Here is a 20,082-nt window from a genome sequence, read left to right on the forward strand (position 1 = left end):
CTAATTAAAACACCATTATTTCTTAAATAATTAAATTCCTAGCTTATAAAATTGTAGTTATACTTTTACTAGTCTATTTATTTTTTAAGAGTGTTATGGAGAATGCGTCCACCTTTAACCTTAAGTCAGTAGTGTTACTTGCATCAAAGTAACACTAGCTTGCAGGAGAAATCACCTTGGACGTGAAACCTTCACAATCATCCCAGCTCTATCCTATATCACAACGAAGAGTGTTATTATAAAACTAATTAATATTTTTTTTAAAAAAAAAGTGATAAATAAAATGAGATAGAGATATCAATGAATTTGACACACTATATGATCACAAGTAGATCTAAATTAAGTGGATGACATATTTGCAGTTAGCCTATAATAAGTAAACGAAAGTGTTGAAAATTTGAGGGATAAGAATGAAGTTCACATGGGCTAAAAATAATGCTTTGAAGTGGGCGCAGAAAATTAGTGGGAACTGGCATGATGAATTATTTTGATTAAATATTGTTGCCAGTTGCCACATGGAGTAATGGAGTTCGATCTCGGATCTTGAAGTTCCTAGTATTAATTCTGTCTCCCACTTATCTGGGTTTCTTTTTATATTTCTCCATTGAATGGGATCAACAACTTTCTATAATGATATAAAGGAAAATAAAATATGTTTACGGTTCATGTACTTGATAATAATGTGTTGGAATAGTAGCTAGACAACTGAATTTGATACAAAATATGTTTTTTTTTAGAATGTAATCAAGAAAACTTGGGTATTTTATAATTGTGAATGTAATAAAATATAACTTTTTTTTTCTTTTCAAAAGTACTATTCTCATTGGGGGAGGCAAAATTGAAGTTTGTGTAGTTATATTTGATTAAATAAAACAACACTTAGGTGTTGGAACTTAAATAACGATAACAATTGAAAGAGACCATACGAAAATTGTTCCCGAATGAAATAGTAAGCTTGAGATATGTTGACAGATTCATGGGTTTGAAATTTATTAACGATATGTTCTTAAAAAATGTAGTGCATACTTTAGGCAATGAGGAATGACACATTCTGGCCTTGGAAAACATTCCAAGCGATGCGTCCAAGTCAAGGCATTGACACAACACGTGTAGAGATCCAAATATGCTCCATTAAGAGTCAACTAGAAGCTGTCGTGGCCCATTTCCTTTAACTTTTTCATTATAGTTTGCTTTTGTGCTTTTAGAACAAGTAACAACTCACATTCAAAATTCAATATCATAGGATAACAATAATATATGCACATTCAAAATTCAATATCATAGGATAACATATTACTAAATTCTTTCATGTGCGTTACAAAATTTCTATAAACACGCGAAATTGATTAAAAAAACCCAGAAATGTTTAAACTGAAAATTAAAAAAACAAAATTTCAAAAACAGTATATTTTTAGTGGTTTGATTCAATTTTTGGATCTTGTCATTAAAATTGAATCAAATAACATATTACAATTATATTATTTTTATGTAATGGATGTTTAATATTATATAGATATTTTTTAAATTTTAATTATTATAGTATGCCATTTATAGTGTATTTTTTTCATAATAATTAGTAATAAACATTAAATAATTTATGATATTTCTTTTGTTTTGTAATCAAGATACATATATTATCTTTGTATGTTAAAAAAGATATCCAAATATTATTTAAAATTAATATTAAATATAAAAATATATTATTGTGTTATGAAAGGATTATTTTTAACTAAAATATGTTTTTTAAAATTAATAAAAATTAAAATTATTTTTAAAATAATATAACATAATAATTATGTAAATTTAATTAATAAAATTTAAATTGTGATAATAAATTAAAAAATATAAAAAATTGTAAATCAAATTATAAAAGATTAGTTTTTATATAATACAAATTAGATGATATATCAAAATCAAAATCACATTTTTATTTTATATTTATTTCTGATTATCCAAAGACGTTACTGTCAACGCCTCACAATTAACTAAAATAAGTATTTATAAAAAAGAGTATAGATAGAAACGGAAAGTGAAAATTTCGAAATTCTAGAATGGGGTCCAGCTTCAACAACACTAGTCCAATTTCTCTTAGTCTCTATTATCCGTTAATTTTAAAAATAAATAAATTGGCCTTCTCGTCGTCATCGTAATGGTAGGCATTGTTTCTCAAATCAAGAAGATGGTCAACGATCCTTGCATGGATGTGCAGGTCTTTTAATCTTCATTTCAAACTGGTCTTGTTCTATACTCTCTTTGGACTCAAACATAAGAATAACTAATTCACACTAATTAAGAATGTTAGTTAACTTCATTTAATTTTCTTAAATCTCATTTCCTAAATCATCGTTCATGCTAATTGATGGAAGACTTCAATTCTAGGGGAACTTGTTTCAAATGGGAATACTCCATTTTAAAAGCCATGTGATTGATATCATGAGAACAAAAGGAGTTGTTGAAAATTAAATTTGAATTAAATAAAAGGCATTTTGGGAATGATTTCATTAAATAGGGTGGAATCAATTAAGATTTGCTTATATTTTGGACCACTATACCTGAGTTTAGATTTACTTATATTTTGGACCACCATACCTGAGTTTAGATTTGCTTATATTCGAGTCTGGAGGAAATACTTAGTCATTTTGTAAAAAAAAAAATTGTTGATGCAGCTTCGTGCAAGACAAGCACTTGGGCAGATTATTACTTCTGGTGATAGTTAATTGTAATCAGTTACTCCATTCAAAGCCCCTGGGCTGCAGGCAAAGAGAAATCTCGATAGAATTTATTTTCTCCCAATTCCCACCTTATATGTAAGGTGTATCGGCCTTGTGCTTCAGCATCAAGTATGGTATGCTTCAGTGGATGTATTTCAGTGACTTCCTTGCTGTCTTTCCTAGAGGTTCATTTCTATTCTATTTATGCAGGCCACTGGCAAACTTTATCAAATATGCTATTGAAAATTGCAATTGTTGACTGTTATTTAGTTGTTAATACTTGCTTAACTTTAATTGGTTAACATGATATAAAGTTGGTTGTAGTTAAATATTCCTATATAGGCACTTCATAAAGATGATGATTCTATTTCTATCTTTGAGATTTGTTCATATTTATTTAGGCTCAACTGCGAAGTAGTCTTTTAGTTGGGGATTAAGATTTATTTTTTCCTCATTATTTTTCATATGTGCTCGCCCCTGTTTTTAGATTTATTTTTTGTTCTGGTACTAGTTTATCAATAATATGTTTCTCTTGAAGTTTTTTAACAATATGTATCATGTTCTACTGTGTCAAATTGATACATGGTTTTTTTCTTGTTTCGCTTTGCAGGTGTATATAATTACTTGTATTTTTTTGAACCAGTCAGAGCAGTGTGAAAGATTTTCAATTTTGTAAGCACTCCTGACCAGGTTGCCCCGAAGTCTCTTTCTCTTTTGCTCACATCTTGTAAGTCGGAAGATCGAAGTAGATTTACAGGCTTTAGTATTGTACTATGAGTAGTAAATGCCAATTTTAGAACTTAGTTTCAATTTCATTCTGATGCTGGGATATTGACAAATGGTTGAATTCTATGTGTAAGCAACATGTCAAGGGGTAATGATTGAGGTGTATTTTGTAAATTATTGTGATGTTTTTATGAACATTCTTTGCGAACCAAACTTAGCACTTGTACTTTATACGTAACAACGTAAAAATTTACAAAAAATGTTTTTTAGGTATATAATTTAAAAAATGATGTTGTTTTTTTGCATTTAATTAATGTTATATACATAGCCATCAATATAATTTTATTTTAATTTAAAGGTAGTCCAATTATATTTTATTTCATTTTTGAAATAAGAGGCATTTAAGTTTTTAAATTTTGAAAGGTGAAAACAATCAACTTGTTATTATTCAAAAGAGTAAGATATGATTCCCCCCAAAAAAAGAATAACATAAGATCTATTGCTCAATTTGTGTTCATGCTATTTGCATGTGTTGTTTTGTACAGTGGTAGCATACAAGTAAAAGAATTAAATTGGAATTTCTCACTTCTGTTTGATTTTTTTTCTTTAAAGAATGAATCTAAAATATTTCTTGTATCATTTTTTCTTAAAAAATCTTCAATTGAGTAATTTCTTTGAGTTAAATGAGTAGTAAGTAAAATACAATAATGTCTTCAGTTTTTTTTTTTAATGATAGTCTAATTTTGTTTCTTTATATGCAAAACATTTTGAGAACTTTATTTTGCTTAATAAAATTAGAAAAAAATAAGCATTTATTGGTGAGGAAAATTAATAATTGAAAATAAGAATGTTTTTAACTTTTGAAAATTACTTTCAATTAAACTGCACTTCTACTTTTTTTCTGTTCGTGATAATTGTAATTCTGCTTGAGGTTGAATCATACATCGTGCAATAAAGAAACAATTGGTATTGAGTAAACCAACCCTGTGGAAAAAAAAGATAATTTCTTTACTTTTCCATAAACTTCGGAAGCTAACATGGCTAATAGATTCTAGCGATTGGTTACACTCAAACAAATGCCTAAAATTTTTAATCGCTATTGTAAATCCTTCATCATTTCAAACTATCTAAATAAGGGATCGTATATGGAAAGGTATAGAGATATACACAATTTACAGATTGCCATTGAAACCAAAATTAAACCTAGATAGACTAGGGAGAGGCAAGATTAAAAGACTGAAGGGAAAAGAAGAGATCGAAAGTCCTAACTTATCAGCCGATTTTTTCTGTGTTTGTGTCATCTGAAGGCCATATTACAGTTTCCATGAGCCGTTCCCTCATCAACTCCAAGTTTTCATCAGATATTTCTTGATATATCTCAGCGTGATTACATTTCTGCATGGCAATAAGAGGTGAAGAAAGGTTATAATTTTGAGTGCATCACCCCTTTACAGAAGATTATCACATGCCTTGGAGATCAAACGAAATGATTGACATCGATAATTTTGAGTTCAATTACCTTGATCCATTTGCCATAAAGGTGAAGCCGCGTTATCATCACTCTTTCAGCAAGTTGATGTTGCTCCTACCAATCGAGCCAAAAAACATAATGACATCATTTCCAATGTTATCAGGTAACACATTGTGAAACATAATTATCAAAACAATATGTTTTTATAGAAAATTATATGAATAATATATCCTGTGCAAAGGCATTAGACATGAAAATTGGAGGTGTGGAATGGAAGGAAACACAAACTGATCAGTAGTTTATTAAGCTATACACCGAGTCATTCGGTAGTAGCTTATTTTAAAGTGTTTTCAGCACTGCAAAAAGACCACAGCATGCTCACGAGGATGATTTTTCTTTTAACCAGCATAAGTATTGGAAAACATTGTGGCAGTTTAACATTTGGCATAGGAAGAAAATGAACAGAAAAAGCAGCTTAAAATAGCAACTCTTGAGCTGCACTTGAAATGTTGTTTATAGTACTTTTTTGTTTCAAAAAATTAAACATTCAATAGTTCACAAAATTGTAGTAAATTTTCAAGAGCAATCAAAAGACAAAAGACTCAACTACTTACTCTCTGAAAATTTTCAACAAATGATATAACTGAGCAGAGTACATACCTTTGCGAGGGATCGTATAAAATGTTTCCCATCTGCTGGGTCGTTTGTTGCAACGAAACTGTTATCATGGAAAACAACTCACAATTATACTATGTGTACAAAAAGTTAATTAACTTTATTATTTGCTTGTAATAATCTATTAAGGTCCAAATAAATGTTGTAGAAAACTAGAAATAGCGAAAGGTATCGATGTGGATTTACTACTTGACCGCTTTATCGATCAAGATTCAAGACTTCTTATGGAAATTTTCACACATTTACATTTCGGATACATATTTTAAGCTAGATTCATCGAGATAAAGTATGAGTCTGTCCGATTTTCATTCAACTGATTAGTCGAATGCGTGAATGTGAAAATTCCCCAACTGCAGAGAATTCTAATTAGACTTTTCATAAAGAAAGATTGACTGAAATCAACTAGGATCAAGAATCTAACTATGAGATACCAGTTCAAGTATAATAATCATACCGAACCAGAGCACTTCCATTGCTGGCAGTGGCAAGTTTTGAGAGTAGTAAACGCACATAAAGTATTCTAATTTTACAATAATTAAAAAAAAAAAGAGATACTTACGGTTGAATGTATGTAATCTTCTCTTTTTCACAAGTTCAATCAGTCAACAATTTAGAAGCTTACTTAACATGTGACTGAATGGAAACAATATTTTTGAAACTAAAATAAATAGTAATCAGAAGAGCATAGAAGTTTGAGTGGAAATTAGCAATATAACTACAACAACATAGATTTCACTTACTTATAGAACCACCTATATTGAGGTGGGTTCATCTCATACAACTGTTGAAGAACAGTCCTCACAGCCTTGTATGTGAAATAATTGAGTATTTGCTGTATCCAAATTAAATATGAAGTCAGTCAAATTGCAAGCAAGGAATAGTAGTATACTATATACTCATAGCAAAACAATTAATTAATTAAACATTCATTCACATGCCATTGAAATATTCCTAACACATGATAGTTTGGGACTATTTAATAATTTCTGAAGGGAGTGACTATGTTAAGTACTAGTACCTTTTTGACATCATGAAAAGTGTCCTCATATTGACCACCGAGCTCATTGACAATAGTGAGTCTCTTAGTCTTCTCCTTGTGTCTGCAATGCTTGTTGAAAATTGTATTAACACTGTGACTCTGAACGAAGGAAGTGGTGAGGCTCAGCAAGTGCTTCCTCTTGAGACACAAAACACTCATACTAGGGGTGGTGGGCAGAGCATCCACGTACAAACGTGGGCAACTCTGCGACTCCACCGCCACAGATACACCACCCACCATCCTATCCTATCCTCAAACACAGATGAAAGATGGAAGATGCATGCTCTTTTGGAAAACCAAGCTCGGATTTTTAACTGAATCTTCACCAAACAATTATTCTGAGGTCCAAATTTTTCAAACTAATTACGTCGCCTTTTTCAATTAGTTGGACACTTGGGTTTGTCACCAATCCACGCACACACATCGCGCGTGACATTTAAATATGATGAAGGAAAAGAGTCAACTGAACATACATGGCTATTGCCCTGCTAGCAACTACCAAGGATAACATAATGGAATTGTTCAAGTATTATTTTCAGAAGATTCTAATCATCTCAATGAATTTAGAGCTAGGAAGATCTTCTTATAATTTTTTTAAGGATATTATTAACCATTATTCTTAATATATTAAGATATTAATTAACAAATTAAAGGAAAAAATGTTTATTACATAAATTATAAGAGAACTTAAAAAATAATTATGTATATTGTAATTTTTTGTCTCCTAATAAAAATATTTTTATTTTAAGTTTGTTCATTGATAATTTTAGGATATAGTGATTAACTTAACATTTGTCTTTTTTATTAATGAGGAATAAGAATGAGCTAAACGTTTTGACTTTTCATGTTAAACCTCTTTCTTGTTTTTGAATATTACTAGAATGAGTATAAAATGAGGAATTATTGTGTAATCACTAATAATCCCCCTTTTTAATCAACATTTTAAAGTTATCCCAATTTAAAAGAATTTAGAAGATTTTAAACAAGCAAGCAGATGAAAGCTTATAAATGAACTCTATACTCTTTTACCCTTTTTTTCCATTTCCCTCTCCTCCCAACCTTTTTAGTCAATCATTTTATTTATATGAAAACTCCTTTTGACTTGTGTTTACCTATCCAAAATTGATTAGAACTTGCACAAAATTGTTGGTTATTGTACCTCAACAGTGGTAAATGTGACATGATATGCATATAATATATGTAGGAATTAATGTATAGGAGCAAATGCATGACGCACGTCTGTCCAAACAACTTCTAGGATCCTATATATTGAGAAGCAACAAAAAAGCAATTTGAAAACTGTGAGGGGTGGTGTGATTCTGATTAGATTAGGTGATGCCACGTGGACTAGAAGACAAAAAATTCTGAGAACAACGCTCCTATTTTTGAACGCTCTTAATCAATTAAATAATTCGCAGTCAGTGACAGTGGCTGAATAGCTTTGGATCAATGAACAAAACTCACTCAGCGTGAAGAGAGCAGAAAACAAGAAACACCAAAGAAAAGGGGCATGGATGCTGCTGTGTGTTCCACTCCCAAAGGTGATAAGTTTCAGATAGCAGAAGTTTCAACATGCCCTCCAGCACCAAAGAAGCCAAGGGTGCTTTCTAATTGCTCTTTGCGTAGATCACCCTAACCATTCTTTGCACCACCAGACTTAGAGACCTTCTTCTGCTTTGCTCTTCAAGATCTTCCCGTTTCATTTGTTTGCTAATTAATATATATAAGTAGACGATCTCGTGACACTTTAGAAGATGCATGGACTTTTGTTATGTGCTTTTAGTTTTTTCTACACCTCTTGCAAATGAGAGGTATATGCTTTGAGAACTTTAGAGGATTTTGTAGTGATTGATCTTAGGAACAGTTATTCACCCTATCTTTCTGCTAACTTTAGGTGGGTAACAACTTGTAGGATTTGTCTGTCTCTAAATTTAGCTAGGGGTACGTGTGCTCTCCTAACTAGATATAGATTTTTAGTTTATTTTCTTTTTTCTCTGTTATATATACAAGATATATCTTCTGACCTTAATTTGAAGGGTGCTGTGATGAGTGCAAAGAATAGTGGTTTTGGTTTTAGATTTGAGCGTCATAGCTTGGAATTCTACAAAACAAAACATAGTTTGTCAAGTGGTTGCTCTGAGAGAAGTTAAAGTCGATCATATTATCATATATATATATATATATATACTTCCTTTCTGTTCAATTTCATCTTTTATTTTATTTTCTTCTACTAATTTCTTCTGCACAACTGATGATGATTATAAGTTTGATATTTTTAGTTAGTCGCTACGTTCCTTTTGTCTTTAAAAAAAATTGTGTGGGTAGAAGACCCTTCCATCAATAATGATAAAATGATTTTCGTTGGCAAAATTAATCTTATCAAATTAAAGAGTTAAAATATAATTATAAATTCTATAAAATATTCAGGTGATCATATGCCAATAAACGAATTGATATAATATGGGAAAAAATAATTAATATATTTAATTTTATAAAATGAAACATGTTTTGAGACAAACCAAAATATAATGAGATGAGATGGAGAAAGTATTTCGTGATGTATTGATTGTATTTTGACACATCTAGGCTGTATTTTTAGGAGTTTAATTCCGGGCAATAATTTCTAATTGGTATTTTTTTTATTCATATGCTGTAATTGGTATGCCTAAATCCCACTAATAAGTGTGTGTATTTTGGTTTTTGGTTTTTCAAACAGACAAATGAAATCAAAGTGAACTGTTATTAAAAATCTGAAATAATTTTGTCAGATATGTGACTGTACTATACGTGTCTCTGAGTTCGGTCCCACAGTCTATGCAAATCCAATGAAGGGGTCTCTCTGGTTGGAGAATGAGAATCTCAAGAAATTTCTCATACGGGAATTTATTTTTCTGATAAAATAAGAGTAGTGGAATTGATGATCTATACTTATATAGTGTCCCCCGAATATTACTATTTTTTTTTTGGCTACTTGGTTTATAATCATTATTTGTAGCTACACCCTTACGTGTGTAAATGTACTCATGCACACAGATAGATACTTTGGAATTAAGGTTTTAAATTACGATTGTACGTATTTTCGTCGTTTTATTATATTGTAAAAAATTACAGATAAATATATATATAACTACGGTTACAAATACTTCAAAAATCTTAACAAAACAAAATTAAAAATTATAGTCGTAGAATATCTTTTGAAACCTTATTCGGAGTAAAGGAATAGATCAAAGAAACGAATTGAATGTTGTGTGTGGTGTGCCATATGTGATATGTGGTAATATTTTTGTACATGTATAACGAAATAATTAAGGAATATCCTTGTATAAGGATGTATGATTCTTTCCAAGATCTATTTGTGTGGGGGTAGTTGTACTTACAAAATTTTTAACTTTATTTATTTATTTATATGATCTCTTAAAATGGGCCTAAAAGATGTACATATTATAGAGGCCAGAATCCATACTTTCTGACCTATTGAATTAATCATGTGTAAATTTAAATACAATATATAGAAACTAACAAAATTTGGCATATAGTTGACAGACAATAAGTTTTTTAAGCATACGGATTATGATTTAATTTTCTTACTATATATATGAAAAAAAATTGTTGAAAATAGTTATATCCACTTTAGTAATCTCTCAACTTTGAAAGAGATTAATTTTCAATTAATAAAAAAAATTCCTTTGATGTACAAAATAAAATTTAAGATATATATTTTTTATTTATAAAAATCAAATTTAAACAGAAAAAGTTTACAACAACTCAACGGACTAAAATAAAGTTTGCTAGATCCACTTAGTTTAAAAATATGTTTAAGTAATCATATAACATATAAGTAACTTTACATATATTTTTTTAAATAACTCTATTACTGATAAAATATAAACATGTCTTATACCTTCGTAGTTCATCATGCAGACATGGAGCTTATAAGCCAGTTCGCCACTACCATTTGCGTTTTTACTTTTTAGTGTATAATAACGCGACTAAATGGGAAGCAACAGTGCAACCTGAACACGCGCTATTGCGAAAAGGTAGCATGTAATTATTTTGTGTTGAAAAAATATAATTGAAATTGCCAATAGTGCCTGCAAGTTGTGTTACAATTCATGATAAGCAGATAGTGAAAGAGAGAAAATGGAAAAAAATAAAAAATTATTATTATTAGAATATAAATATATTAAATCTTATATAATTAATATTGATAACACGAATAATTTATATCTCTGATAAGTTTAAGTTGTACATATGATACACATGCAAATGTTTTAGAGTTTATGTAGTGTCTATGTTGGACATATAAGTTGATTAATTAGCATGTCCAACATAAATATTTTATAGACTTTTAGTTGAATGTTTTTTTAAAAAAAAAACAAAAATGCTTGCATGTCATGAAAAAAATTACTTTGACTGGCATGTTATTTAAATCAATAGTCAAAACAAATCCCATATGGTTAATATTTGAAAATAATCCTATATTGGTTGGAAGTTTCTAAAAATGTTCCAATTTAGTCAATTAACCCCTAAAGTAGTGATATCTTTGGAAGCTAATTATCACAATATATAGGATGTTCTAAAACATTACCAAATTTAATTATTTTAATATTGATCAGGTTAACTTGTCAGTTAAATAAGTGGGTTCCAAACCACATCAACATTTCTATATATATATATATATATATATATATATATATTGAGAGTGCACATGAATGTCGACAAAACATCACTATCATAAGCAAAATTCAAGATCCAAAAGAAAAACAACTTCGAGTTCACTACATGCATGTCATGTGTCTAGCTAGACACACAAAGATGGCTTTACTACCAACTAAAAAAATAGGTATCTTTGACACATAACAACATCTAGATAAACCTGCTAGTTAGTTTACGACGTGTCTACATCTAAAAACGACACCATCATAAACAAAATTCAAAATCCAAAAATATTCAACTTCAACCCAAGACACATAACAACACCCAGCAAAATATGCCAACAATAACAACCATTTCTTGATAATTTCGTATAGTATTGATATTATATATATGGACGAATAGCGAGTTCGATGCATGTATGTTATGTGTCTAGACACATATGCATTAAGGTAACGAAAATAAAAAGAGTGACTTTGACACATGGTAACAACTAGACAAACTTGGTAGTATGCTTACAACATTAATAACTCACCGTTGTTGTTGGCAATAATAATAATAATAATAATACCTTGTAGACCTGTAAAAGGATTCATTATAGAAAGCCACTAAGCATTAGCTAATTGTTGACTATTTGATATGTGGGCAAAGCGTAACTTTTATTTATTAGTTAGTATATTTTCTTCTCACAAATAATACTAAATACGTATAACAACTCATCGCACATTAGTGTCAATATAATATAAAGTATTTATTTAAGAATACAATAGAAATTATTTAAATAATGCTTGATTTCAATAACTTCCATTTACTTTAATTAATTTTTATATTTTAAATTATTCAAAATATTGTTTATAAACTTAAATATTATAAAATTTATAATTTTTACAATATAATTATAAAATAATTAAATTATTATATTATTTCACTTTTAAAATTGAAACACATTTAAATTTATAGAGTAAATTCATTATTTTCTTCTGATTTTATACCAGAAAGAAAACTACTTTCTTGTGATCTTCCACGTGGAACTAGTATTTGCATTCAACTTATTGTAAATCATATATATATATATAAATAAAGGGAATGGATATCGTCCGAACTGAATTCGACCCTACAAAGTAAACAAACATGATTAAAAGGTAAATTCTTACTGCATAGTAGTAAATAAAATAAAAGGCAAGTACTTTTAAAAATAATTAAGAAAAATATACGAAGCCCTTAAATTACTCGGAGAAAAAGAAGAAGAAAAAAACGACAAGGACTTAAAAAAGTGCTGCCACGTTTTGCAAGCAATCTGAAGTTGTTTAATTTAGAAGTGAGTAATAAAATAATAAATTGAATTGTTTATGGGCTGTGACGTGATAATAAGTGTCACCTCAGTCCTCACTGGCAGGTAAGGCTCAGCTTTCCCCCTTTTTTAAAGTAAAGAAAATATTATTATATGGTGGAGAATCAATTATTGATCCGAGGAAACTAAAAAAAGATGTTTGCAAAGGAAAATGGACACGTGTCTCTCATTGCTGTCAATTCTCGGACGCTATGGTCCCCACCCTTAGGCCACGCGTTCACCGGATTCTGCTAGTCAAGTGCGTGTCACGTGCCCCAGAAATTGTGTTCCTTTTTCCTTCTTCAGGGGCTCTGCTATCCTCACCCACCCTTCCCCTCTCCGTGAAACGTGATGCTGACGTCATCACAAGATGTCACTTCAAATTTAAACATGCAAGCCAACACTGGACTACATTTGCTAGTCTTGTTAAGATTTTCTTACTTTTTTATTTTCACTTTGACTCATGAATGAATTCCTTTATCCTCTTACATCACAACTGAAGTGAGATATCAACATTCAACACCCCAAATTCTAGTTATAGAGAAAGCTAAGTTCTTTGATTTGCCTTCCACCCCCTTAATTTCCTTAATTGATCAATTGGGAAATTTGGTCTTTGGGGGATTTTGAGGATTAGGGTTAGTATTTGCTTGATTGGGGAAGTCTTTATGTAACCTGAGTGGAATGGTTCTGTGTCTGCATGTGTGAATTCTGGCAAGGTATCACCCAAACCTATTTTTTTTCTATGGCATGTGATGTGTGAATGTTTTTCTGGTTGCAAATGTGGGAGAATTGGGATTTTGGTGCATGTACTTGGATCAGATAAACTCCAAATTTTGGTGGTTTTCTATTAAATGTAGCTCACTAGCTAGTGTGTATCCGCTTATGTGAACAATAGCTATGGTTGCATGTTGGAATATCAGTATATCACCTGGTGCTGTTTGGTTGTGTGACTAAATATATGGCAGAAACAACTGTTGCTGATTATGATTTTGTTCTTCTAGGGGCATTTGGTTGCTGGGCACTGACCAAGAGTTGAAAGATTTTATATTTACCTTTAAACAGCTGCGGCTCCTGCTGAAGATCAAGTAAGACCAAAATGGAAACTATTTTTGTTTTAAGCCTCTGTTTGCTTAACAAGTATTACCTTTTCATGATGAATTTTAATAATTTTGAATATGGGTTTCTCAATTTTCTTTAAGTTGCACTTGTCTTATAACTTTACACATATGAGGCTATGAAACTTTTTAATGTGGCTTTACTATCAATCAGCATGCTGCATTTTAAGAGCCTTTCATTCATTAATGAAGCTATGAACTAGCAGTAGCACTATTGTAACTTTCTGTGAGTTGTGCTTGATATCATATTGATCAATTTGTACCTCTAGAAGATTTGGACATCTACGTTCCTGAGACAATTATGGCTATAGTTTTCACTTCGCGTGATTTTGTTTCAGAAATACCTTGTTTATCCATTTTTTTAATTCCATTGGAGGGTCTCTTATTGTAAAGGGGAATAACCACTGTCATTATCCACTTCTATTTATCTTGCCTTTTTTTTGTTTTAGCGTAAGGAATAAAATTTGTAATCCAATATTCATTTGTAGGGAGCTAGGGATCTGAAGATAAGATATGCAATCCAAATCTGAAACTGCAAATCAACTGAGGTCTGATCCACGTTCCTTTGCACCTAACCAATCTTATTCTGAACCCTGGTGGCGAGGTATTCAGTGCAATCCTGTCCCCCAAGCAATGTCAGGAGTGAATATATCTAATTCATCTTCACTTGAACGCCCTAATGGTGATTCAGAATCCAGTGAAGAAGATGATGATGCCACTAAAGAACCACAACCCACTGCTCCTAATCAATCAGGTGCTTTAGATTTATTGTAAAGAAAAATATAAGCATTAAAATAAGGAAAGAAAAAATTTGCTTATATATAGTGGCCCGTATTATGTTGATTTGATTTTTATTATTTTAGTCCAAGTGTTACAAGGTTACGAGGATACTGAAATACAATATTCTTTTCTTGGAAGGAAATTATGGACAAGACTACCAAGCGTTGCAACATTCTTCATCATCTGCACCTTTGGTGCGTGATGATTGCCTTACACAGGCTCCACAACTGGAACTTGTTGGCCACTCAATTGTAAGGCTTTGCCCTTTTGTTATTTTTTATTTTATTTTTTAGCATGAAGAGAGGGTGCAAAGATCATAGCTTTATGACTATGTTTAATAGAATAAATGTTTGCTGATTTTTGCATGTCAATGATGAAAATTCAATTATTGGAAAAATTATTGTCGAATCTTGCATGCTTTTGTAATGGATCCTAGTATGCTTCAAATTCTTTTACTACAGGCATGTGCTTCAAATCTTTATTACGGGGGCATGATGATAGCACATGTGCACCAACAGTTGGCATGTGAGACTAACCAGTGCTCATACATAAATTTTTTTTACATGTAGTTTGTCAAACTCACTGTTTTGCATTTCCCATAAATCAGTCTGGTTAGAAATGTAGTTTGTGAATAAACCTGAAGGATAGATTCTTATTACATGATAATTTTGTTTCATGCAATTTGGTTTATTTTCCTGTTTCAAACAATGGTGACATTGGGATATCACTGCAATGGTATATAACCATATTATATTTTCACTATTAGGGATACGCCCCTTTTATAGGAATGCCTCATGCCAGAATGGCTTTGCCCCTTGAGATGGCTCAAGAGCCTGTTTATGTGAATGCCAAACAATACCAAGGAATTCTGAGACGAAGACAGGCTCGTGCCAAAGCAGAGCTTGAAAAGAAATTAATAAAAGTCAGAAAGGTACAAATGTCCACCAGCTTATGCTTCTGTGGGCATGATTGTTACTCTATAGTTCTGTAGTTAATTTCCTTATCTATTTTGGAAAGTGATATCTCAACACATTTCAGGTTTGGGATATTTGTTCCCTTATTTTATTTTACATTGTTCTACAACCAATTTCCTTTCTGCAGAGCTAAAACTTTAGTTCGTCATGAAGGAATTTTAACTGTGTTTATATCTACAGAGGATACCAAAGTAAGATAATTGGAAATCTAGTAACCTCTGAACCGTTGAACATTTTAAAATCAGTAGAAGATTTTAACAAGAGTGCTGCTTTACCTAAATGTGAAATGCTATGGATCTTGAAGACTCAATAAATTAAGGAGAATAAGATGTTATCTTCATTCAGGTTTACACCAAACATGTGTCAAAAATCAAAATTTGTTTTCAATGAGACAGATTGGCTTCTAGTATAATACTGTGTACTTAATATTGTGTACATGCAAATCTGTGATCCTCGGGCATACTATACTAACTTCTATTTCTTCACAGCCTTATCTTCATGAATCCCGGCATCAGCATGCTATAAGAAGAGCACGAGGTAATGGAGGGCGTTTTGCAAAGAAAACTGAAGTTGAGGCTTCAAACCACATGAATGAGGAAAAGGATATGGGTACTGGCCAAGTCCCATTGTCACGGTCAATTAGTTCATCTGGTTTTGGATCACTACCCTCTGATTCTGCCGAGACCTGGAATTCGCCTAGTGTGCAACAAGGTGCAAGAGGATCTCAAGTGCATGAGAGATTTGAAGAACGCAACTATGCAAATGTTTTGCAGTCATCATCTACTTCTTGTTTGCACTCGGGTGAAAGAGCGGAGGAAGGGGACTGTTCAGGTCAGCAACGGGGAAGCATCTCGTCGGAGCACACCTCACAGAGGCGTCTTGCTATTCAGTAAACCATTGCATGGAGTTTGATGCTGAGGTTGGTACATAATTAGTGTAGTAGTAGGTTGAGTACCTTGGTTATCTATCTGTAAACATTGGCAATTTGCATGTCAAGCGGCAAATCATTCTTGGCTGTGTTTCTGCTGTTCATGATATGGGGAGAAGAATATGATTGATTGGACCATCATACTTGTGTTGTTGAAATCAACCCGTCCTTCATTAAATTCTCTTTTTCATTTTGTACAAAGATAGTAGTGAGCAAAGTCAAGCCAACGAATCAGAAGACTTGATGAAAAAAACTCTTTGATCTACTGACTCGCTTTCCTATGGCGGCTTTATTTTATGTAACTCACCGGTTATTAATGTTAAATAAGAGACATCATATGAGAGATTTGCTGCATGATTGTATTCGCTTCTTCTTAGGCTTTTGACATTTTACCTTTCTTTTGTGTGTCATCAGGTCATTAGTTCGACTAAAGTTTGAATGTTTGATCTTATATCGTTAACGAAACTTGCAGTAACTGTTGGCTAATCAAACACAGAATGCTTCACGTTTCTTGAAATACTCCAATTTTGTCATGCTCTGAATGGAAATGCAGAGAACATGCACGTTTTGCAGTTTAACAATAAATTTAAACAAAGGGAATAGATTGTTTAGTACATCAAATACTGTATTTTTTACCAAAGGGAATCCTATCCAAAGCTAAGATCGGGTTCCACCAAAGTTACTGAAGTAAAAGGTCAACAACATTGAAGGGTCACTTGTGAGGAGCTTATAATTATAGCAAGCTTGGCTTAATCTAAATATTATCGATAAGACTTGAAACAAAAAATCAATTAGAGCTGAAAATTTCCCCACGAAATAGAAAAAAAAGTCCACTTTCAATTTGTTTGTATAACATAGTGGAAGAAGAACCGAGGAAGTAGAAATGTTGAGTTTGAGTTCATTCATTCAGTAGTGGATACCTTCCGCATGTGACCAAATACAGAACCACTAGTCCTATTGAAAATATGAGAGAATCTGCACGTTTAATGTCCAACTGGATTCAGTGCAATCTCCTATTCCTTGCATTTGCAACAGTTCAATAAAGATCGTGTCTTCATCTAATGGTTCCAAGTTACTAACTGAGTTAATGTGTGGAAAGGCCATTGCAACGAGAAAAGTGGAAGAAAAAAATGTAGGCTACCTGAGTCTAATTCCTTGGAGAGGTCTCAAAGCTTCTCAGCTTATTTTTTCAGTTACTATACCTTTAATACATCCAATAAGAGTGAACAATCCAAATAAAAAGCCGAAAATGCTGAAAGTTCGAAGCAGTACCCACTTAGTCGTCCATGATACAGTACTGGACTGAGTCAAGTATATTTCCACCGGAAAATATATGGTCAATGGCCAAAAAATGATGCTACCCAGAACCCCCAAAATCTGATTGAAGTAGGGAAATATCATTGCAATCACAGTTGTTGATGCAACATAAGCAGTTCGGAAAGACAGGCTGAGAAAATTAAGTTCAAAGGTTGGAAGCAACGGGAGTTTCAACATATATGTGTGATTCACAAATTCACTATCTGGGAATCTAAAACGGAACCAATTCTCAACAGTGGCAAAAAGAGGCTGGCTATACACCTGCACCAAAACAAGGTATATCACACTTAAATGAACATGCATTCTAATTTCTATAATGTATAATAGTACATACAAGTAGACTATATGATGATTTCATAACACACTACCCTAAGACAGGTGATGGAGAATATAGGAATTGAAGAGATATAAAATGGGAGCACCATACTAAGAATTATTGACATGGTATCTCTATATTTATATGTACCTGATATGAACCAACTAGGTGAACCACTAAACAAGCATTAGCAAAGTTCACAAGCCAATAAAACTTGGAGGATCCAAAACCTGTTAAAAGGTTTCCTGGTGTATTATCACCAAAGGCAGCATATCCAGCACCTCCACAACTGAGGTACACGAATGTAGTGACGGTGACCGCTATTCCTGAGGCCTTCTTCATGGTTTGGTTTTCTGGTGGAGGTGATTTCAAAGTATCCTTCAAAGATTGCAGTAGATTATATCAGTCTTTATAATAGGTAAAATCCCCCACCGCCCCCCCCCCCCCCCCCCCTCTGGTTATCTGAATTCACGGGGTATGTACCTGTATTTCCATAAGAATTGTGGAGAACGGATATGAGAATGATATGTCACCAAGTGCTTGAGAAACCAGCCATAGCTTTTCAGCTCCACTGGAGGTACTGATTCCTCCAATGCTACCCTCAGCATGTCCTTTTTCTGAGCAAATTTTTTTCATAAAATTATATTTTCTACATAATAATTAGTCCAACATATATTTTTCAAGCAAACGTCCATGCATAAGCTGTGAGCCTAGGCAAAGACTCCCCATACGCATACCTATGATTTGAGCAATGGAAAGCCCCATTCCTATGAAAGAATAAGTAAAGGACATAATTGCAGCAACAACCGACAGCCATTTGATGTTATGGAAGTTGGGTATCTGTGAGAGAACAATTTGGATAGCCCCAAAAAGCAGCATATAATATGCATCTACAGATTCACATGCTGCTTCAGGCCCTTTGTTGTGGTAACAAAATGAATTTTGGATTGTTCTGCAGCCACAAATAAAAATAGCAGTTCAAGTTTAATATTGGCAATCATAGGGTGAGATTCTTGGGATAGACTCATGCTTCCTTAGTGGAGTACCAGTGTAAAAATCTTGTTTTGCACAAACGGATGAAAAGAAGAACAAAGAAAAGGAAATGACATAACAGGAGAGGAAGCAGTAAGATAAGTGATGAATCAACACACCTTAAGCTGATAGCTGTTGTGATGACGAAGGCAATTGCAAAACCATACAGACTTATATTCACAAGAAGGCCGCTGAGCCGTCCATTGCTTATTCCTGTTACCACCGAAAGAGGATCTTATTTTATAAATAAAATTCCAGCCAATATAGAACCATATTAAAAGTTCCAAATGAGTAATTGTAAGGAGTATTCTCGATCGTTCACAAAGGTGAGTTAATCCCTCATCACCACCAACCACTTGTTGGTGGTGGTAGCATGGATATGATGTTATATTGTAGAAGAAAAGAAAGGGAACTGTACATGGTAGGTACCTAAATGCAAATGAACAACATCAAGGTAGGAGGCACTCCTATTGGGACCATATTCGGGATGGGGATGGCGATAAGTGTTGCATAGGAGAAAAGAAGAGAAGAGAGTGATGGAAGCAATGAGAAGGATGGAGAATGGGCCTGCAAGCCAGCCAAGCTGTGCAGTGCTCCATGGCAGAGACAGCACTCCCGATCCTATCACCCCTGTCACTATGTGTGCCACTGCTGTCCACACCGTCCCTTCATCACATGTTAGTGAGTTAGTTAGTTAGTTAGTTAGTTATACTTCACTTCTGCACAAAGATGAGAACACAACACAAACCTGTCCTTTTGAGAGGGTCAGCAGATTGGGTGAGTAACAAGGGAAGGTTGTCCTTTGACTCAGACTTAGCTGCCACATCCATCTTCACACCTATATCAGATCAGATGCTATCTTGTCACTTCATTTCCCGAGACCACAGAGAGAGGGAGAAAATGGGAACACACAATTTGGAATTTTCTGCAAAAATGTCAAAAGCCCATGTGTAATTACTGGCAAAGCCGAAGGCTGCTACTACTAGTCAGCCAAATAAAATATCTTCTGTTTCTT

General features: G+C 32.6%; 3 protein-coding genes and 1 long non-coding RNA gene across 5 annotated transcripts; 2 read left to right on the forward strand and 2 right to left on the reverse strand.

Moving 5' to 3' along the window:
- Positions 1 to 2,615: 2,615 nt before the first annotated feature.
- Positions 2,616 to 3,650, forward strand: LOC114383270. Its single transcript, XR_003660448.1, has 2 exons — positions 2,616 to 2,896; positions 3,322 to 3,650. It is a non-coding gene; the product is annotated as an uncharacterized LOC114383270 (long non-coding RNA).
- Positions 3,651 to 4,422: 772 nt separating this feature from the next.
- LOC114383512 (chaperonin-like RbcX protein 2, chloroplastic) lies at positions 4,423 to 6,963 on the reverse strand. The gene is made up of 5 exons (XM_028343194.1): positions 6,602 to 6,963; positions 6,324 to 6,415; positions 5,569 to 5,626; positions 4,957 to 5,022; positions 4,423 to 4,832 (listed from the first exon to the last, which is right to left on the reverse strand). Exons 1-5 carry the CDS (start codon positions 6,860 to 6,862, stop codon positions 4,710 to 4,712), a joined length of 600 nt encoding a protein of 199 aa, XP_028198995.1. The 5' UTR covers positions 6,863 to 6,963; the 3' UTR covers positions 4,423 to 4,709.
- Positions 6,964 to 12,947: 5,984 nt separating this feature from the next.
- Positions 12,948 to 16,756, forward strand: LOC114384754 (nuclear transcription factor Y subunit A-9-like). Of its 2 annotated transcripts, XM_028344523.1 has the most exons (6): positions 12,953 to 13,321; positions 13,607 to 13,690; positions 14,209 to 14,474; positions 14,639 to 14,751; positions 15,267 to 15,431; positions 15,963 to 16,756. In XM_028344523.1, exons 3-6 carry the CDS (start codon positions 14,234 to 14,236, stop codon positions 16,365 to 16,367), a joined length of 924 nt encoding a protein of 307 aa, XP_028200324.1. In that variant the 5' UTR covers positions 12,953 to 13,321; positions 13,607 to 13,690; positions 14,209 to 14,233; the 3' UTR covers positions 16,368 to 16,756. The 2 variants fall into 2 exon arrangements, with proteins under 2 accessions (XP_028200325.1, XP_028200324.1); XM_028344524.1 differs by lacking the exon at positions 15,267 to 15,431 and having other exon boundaries at positions 12,948 to 13,321.
- A 211-nt stretch (positions 16,757 to 16,967) lies between these two features.
- LOC114384753 (probable amino acid permease 7) lies at positions 16,968 to 20,034 on the reverse strand. Its single transcript, XM_028344522.1, has 7 exons — positions 19,816 to 20,034; positions 19,497 to 19,733; positions 19,187 to 19,280; positions 18,773 to 18,987; positions 18,519 to 18,652; positions 18,186 to 18,413; positions 16,968 to 17,980 (listed from the first exon to the last, which is right to left on the reverse strand). The coding sequence occupies exons 1-7, from the start codon at positions 19,895 to 19,897 to the stop codon at positions 17,579 to 17,581; spliced, it is 1,392 nt and encodes a 463-aa protein (XP_028200323.1). The 5' UTR covers positions 19,898 to 20,034; the 3' UTR covers positions 16,968 to 17,578.
- Between the last annotated feature and the right edge of the window lie 48 nt (positions 20,035 to 20,082).

The sequence above is a fragment of the Glycine soja genome, chromosome 14, assembly GCF_004193775.1.
Source record: "Glycine soja cultivar W05 chromosome 14, ASM419377v2, whole genome shotgun sequence".
Taxonomy (NCBI): Eukaryota; Viridiplantae; Streptophyta; class Magnoliopsida; order Fabales; family Fabaceae; genus Glycine; species Glycine soja.

What these genes read in the sequence shown, in the direction of transcription:
- LOC114383512 (XM_028343194.1), bottom strand. Translation starts at nt 6,862, where the DNA reads ATGGTGGGTGGTGTATCTGTGGCGGTGGAGTCGCAGAGTTGCCCACGT. An exon ending in CTTTTCATGATGTCAAAAAG is followed by an intron (nt 6,416 to 6,601) that starts GTACTAGTACTT and finishes ATTTGGATACAG; the next exon opens with CAAATACTCAATTATTTCAC. An exon ending in TTATACGATCCCTCGCAAAG is followed by an intron (nt 5,023 to 5,568) that starts GTATGTACTCTG and finishes CTCGATTGGTAG; the next exon opens with GAGCAACATCAACTTGCTGA.
- LOC114384754 (XM_028344523.1), top strand. Translation starts at nt 14,234, where the DNA reads ATGCAATCCAAATCTGAAACTGCAAATCAACTGAGGTCTGATCCACGT. An exon ending in AACTTGTTGGCCACTCAATT is followed by an intron (nt 14,752 to 15,266) that starts GTAAGGCTTTGC and finishes TTTCACTATTAG; the next exon opens with GGATACGCCCCTTTTATAGG. An exon ending in AATTAATAAAAGTCAGAAAG is followed by an intron (nt 15,432 to 15,962) that starts GTACAAATGTCC and finishes ATTTCTTCACAG; the next exon opens with CCTTATCTTCATGAATCCCG.
- LOC114384753 (XM_028344522.1), bottom strand. Translation starts at nt 19,897, where the DNA reads ATGGATGTGGCAGCTAAGTCTGAGTCAAAGGACAACCTTCCCTTGTTA. An exon ending in TGACCCTCTCAAAAGGACAG is followed by an intron (nt 19,734 to 19,815) that starts GTTTGTGTTGTG and finishes CATGTGATGAAG; the next exon opens with GGACGGTGTGGACAGCAGTG. An exon ending in TTCCATTGCTCAAATCATAG is followed by an intron (nt 18,653 to 18,772) that starts GTATGCGTATGG and finishes AAATTTGCTCAG; the next exon opens with AAAAAGGACATGCTGAGGGT.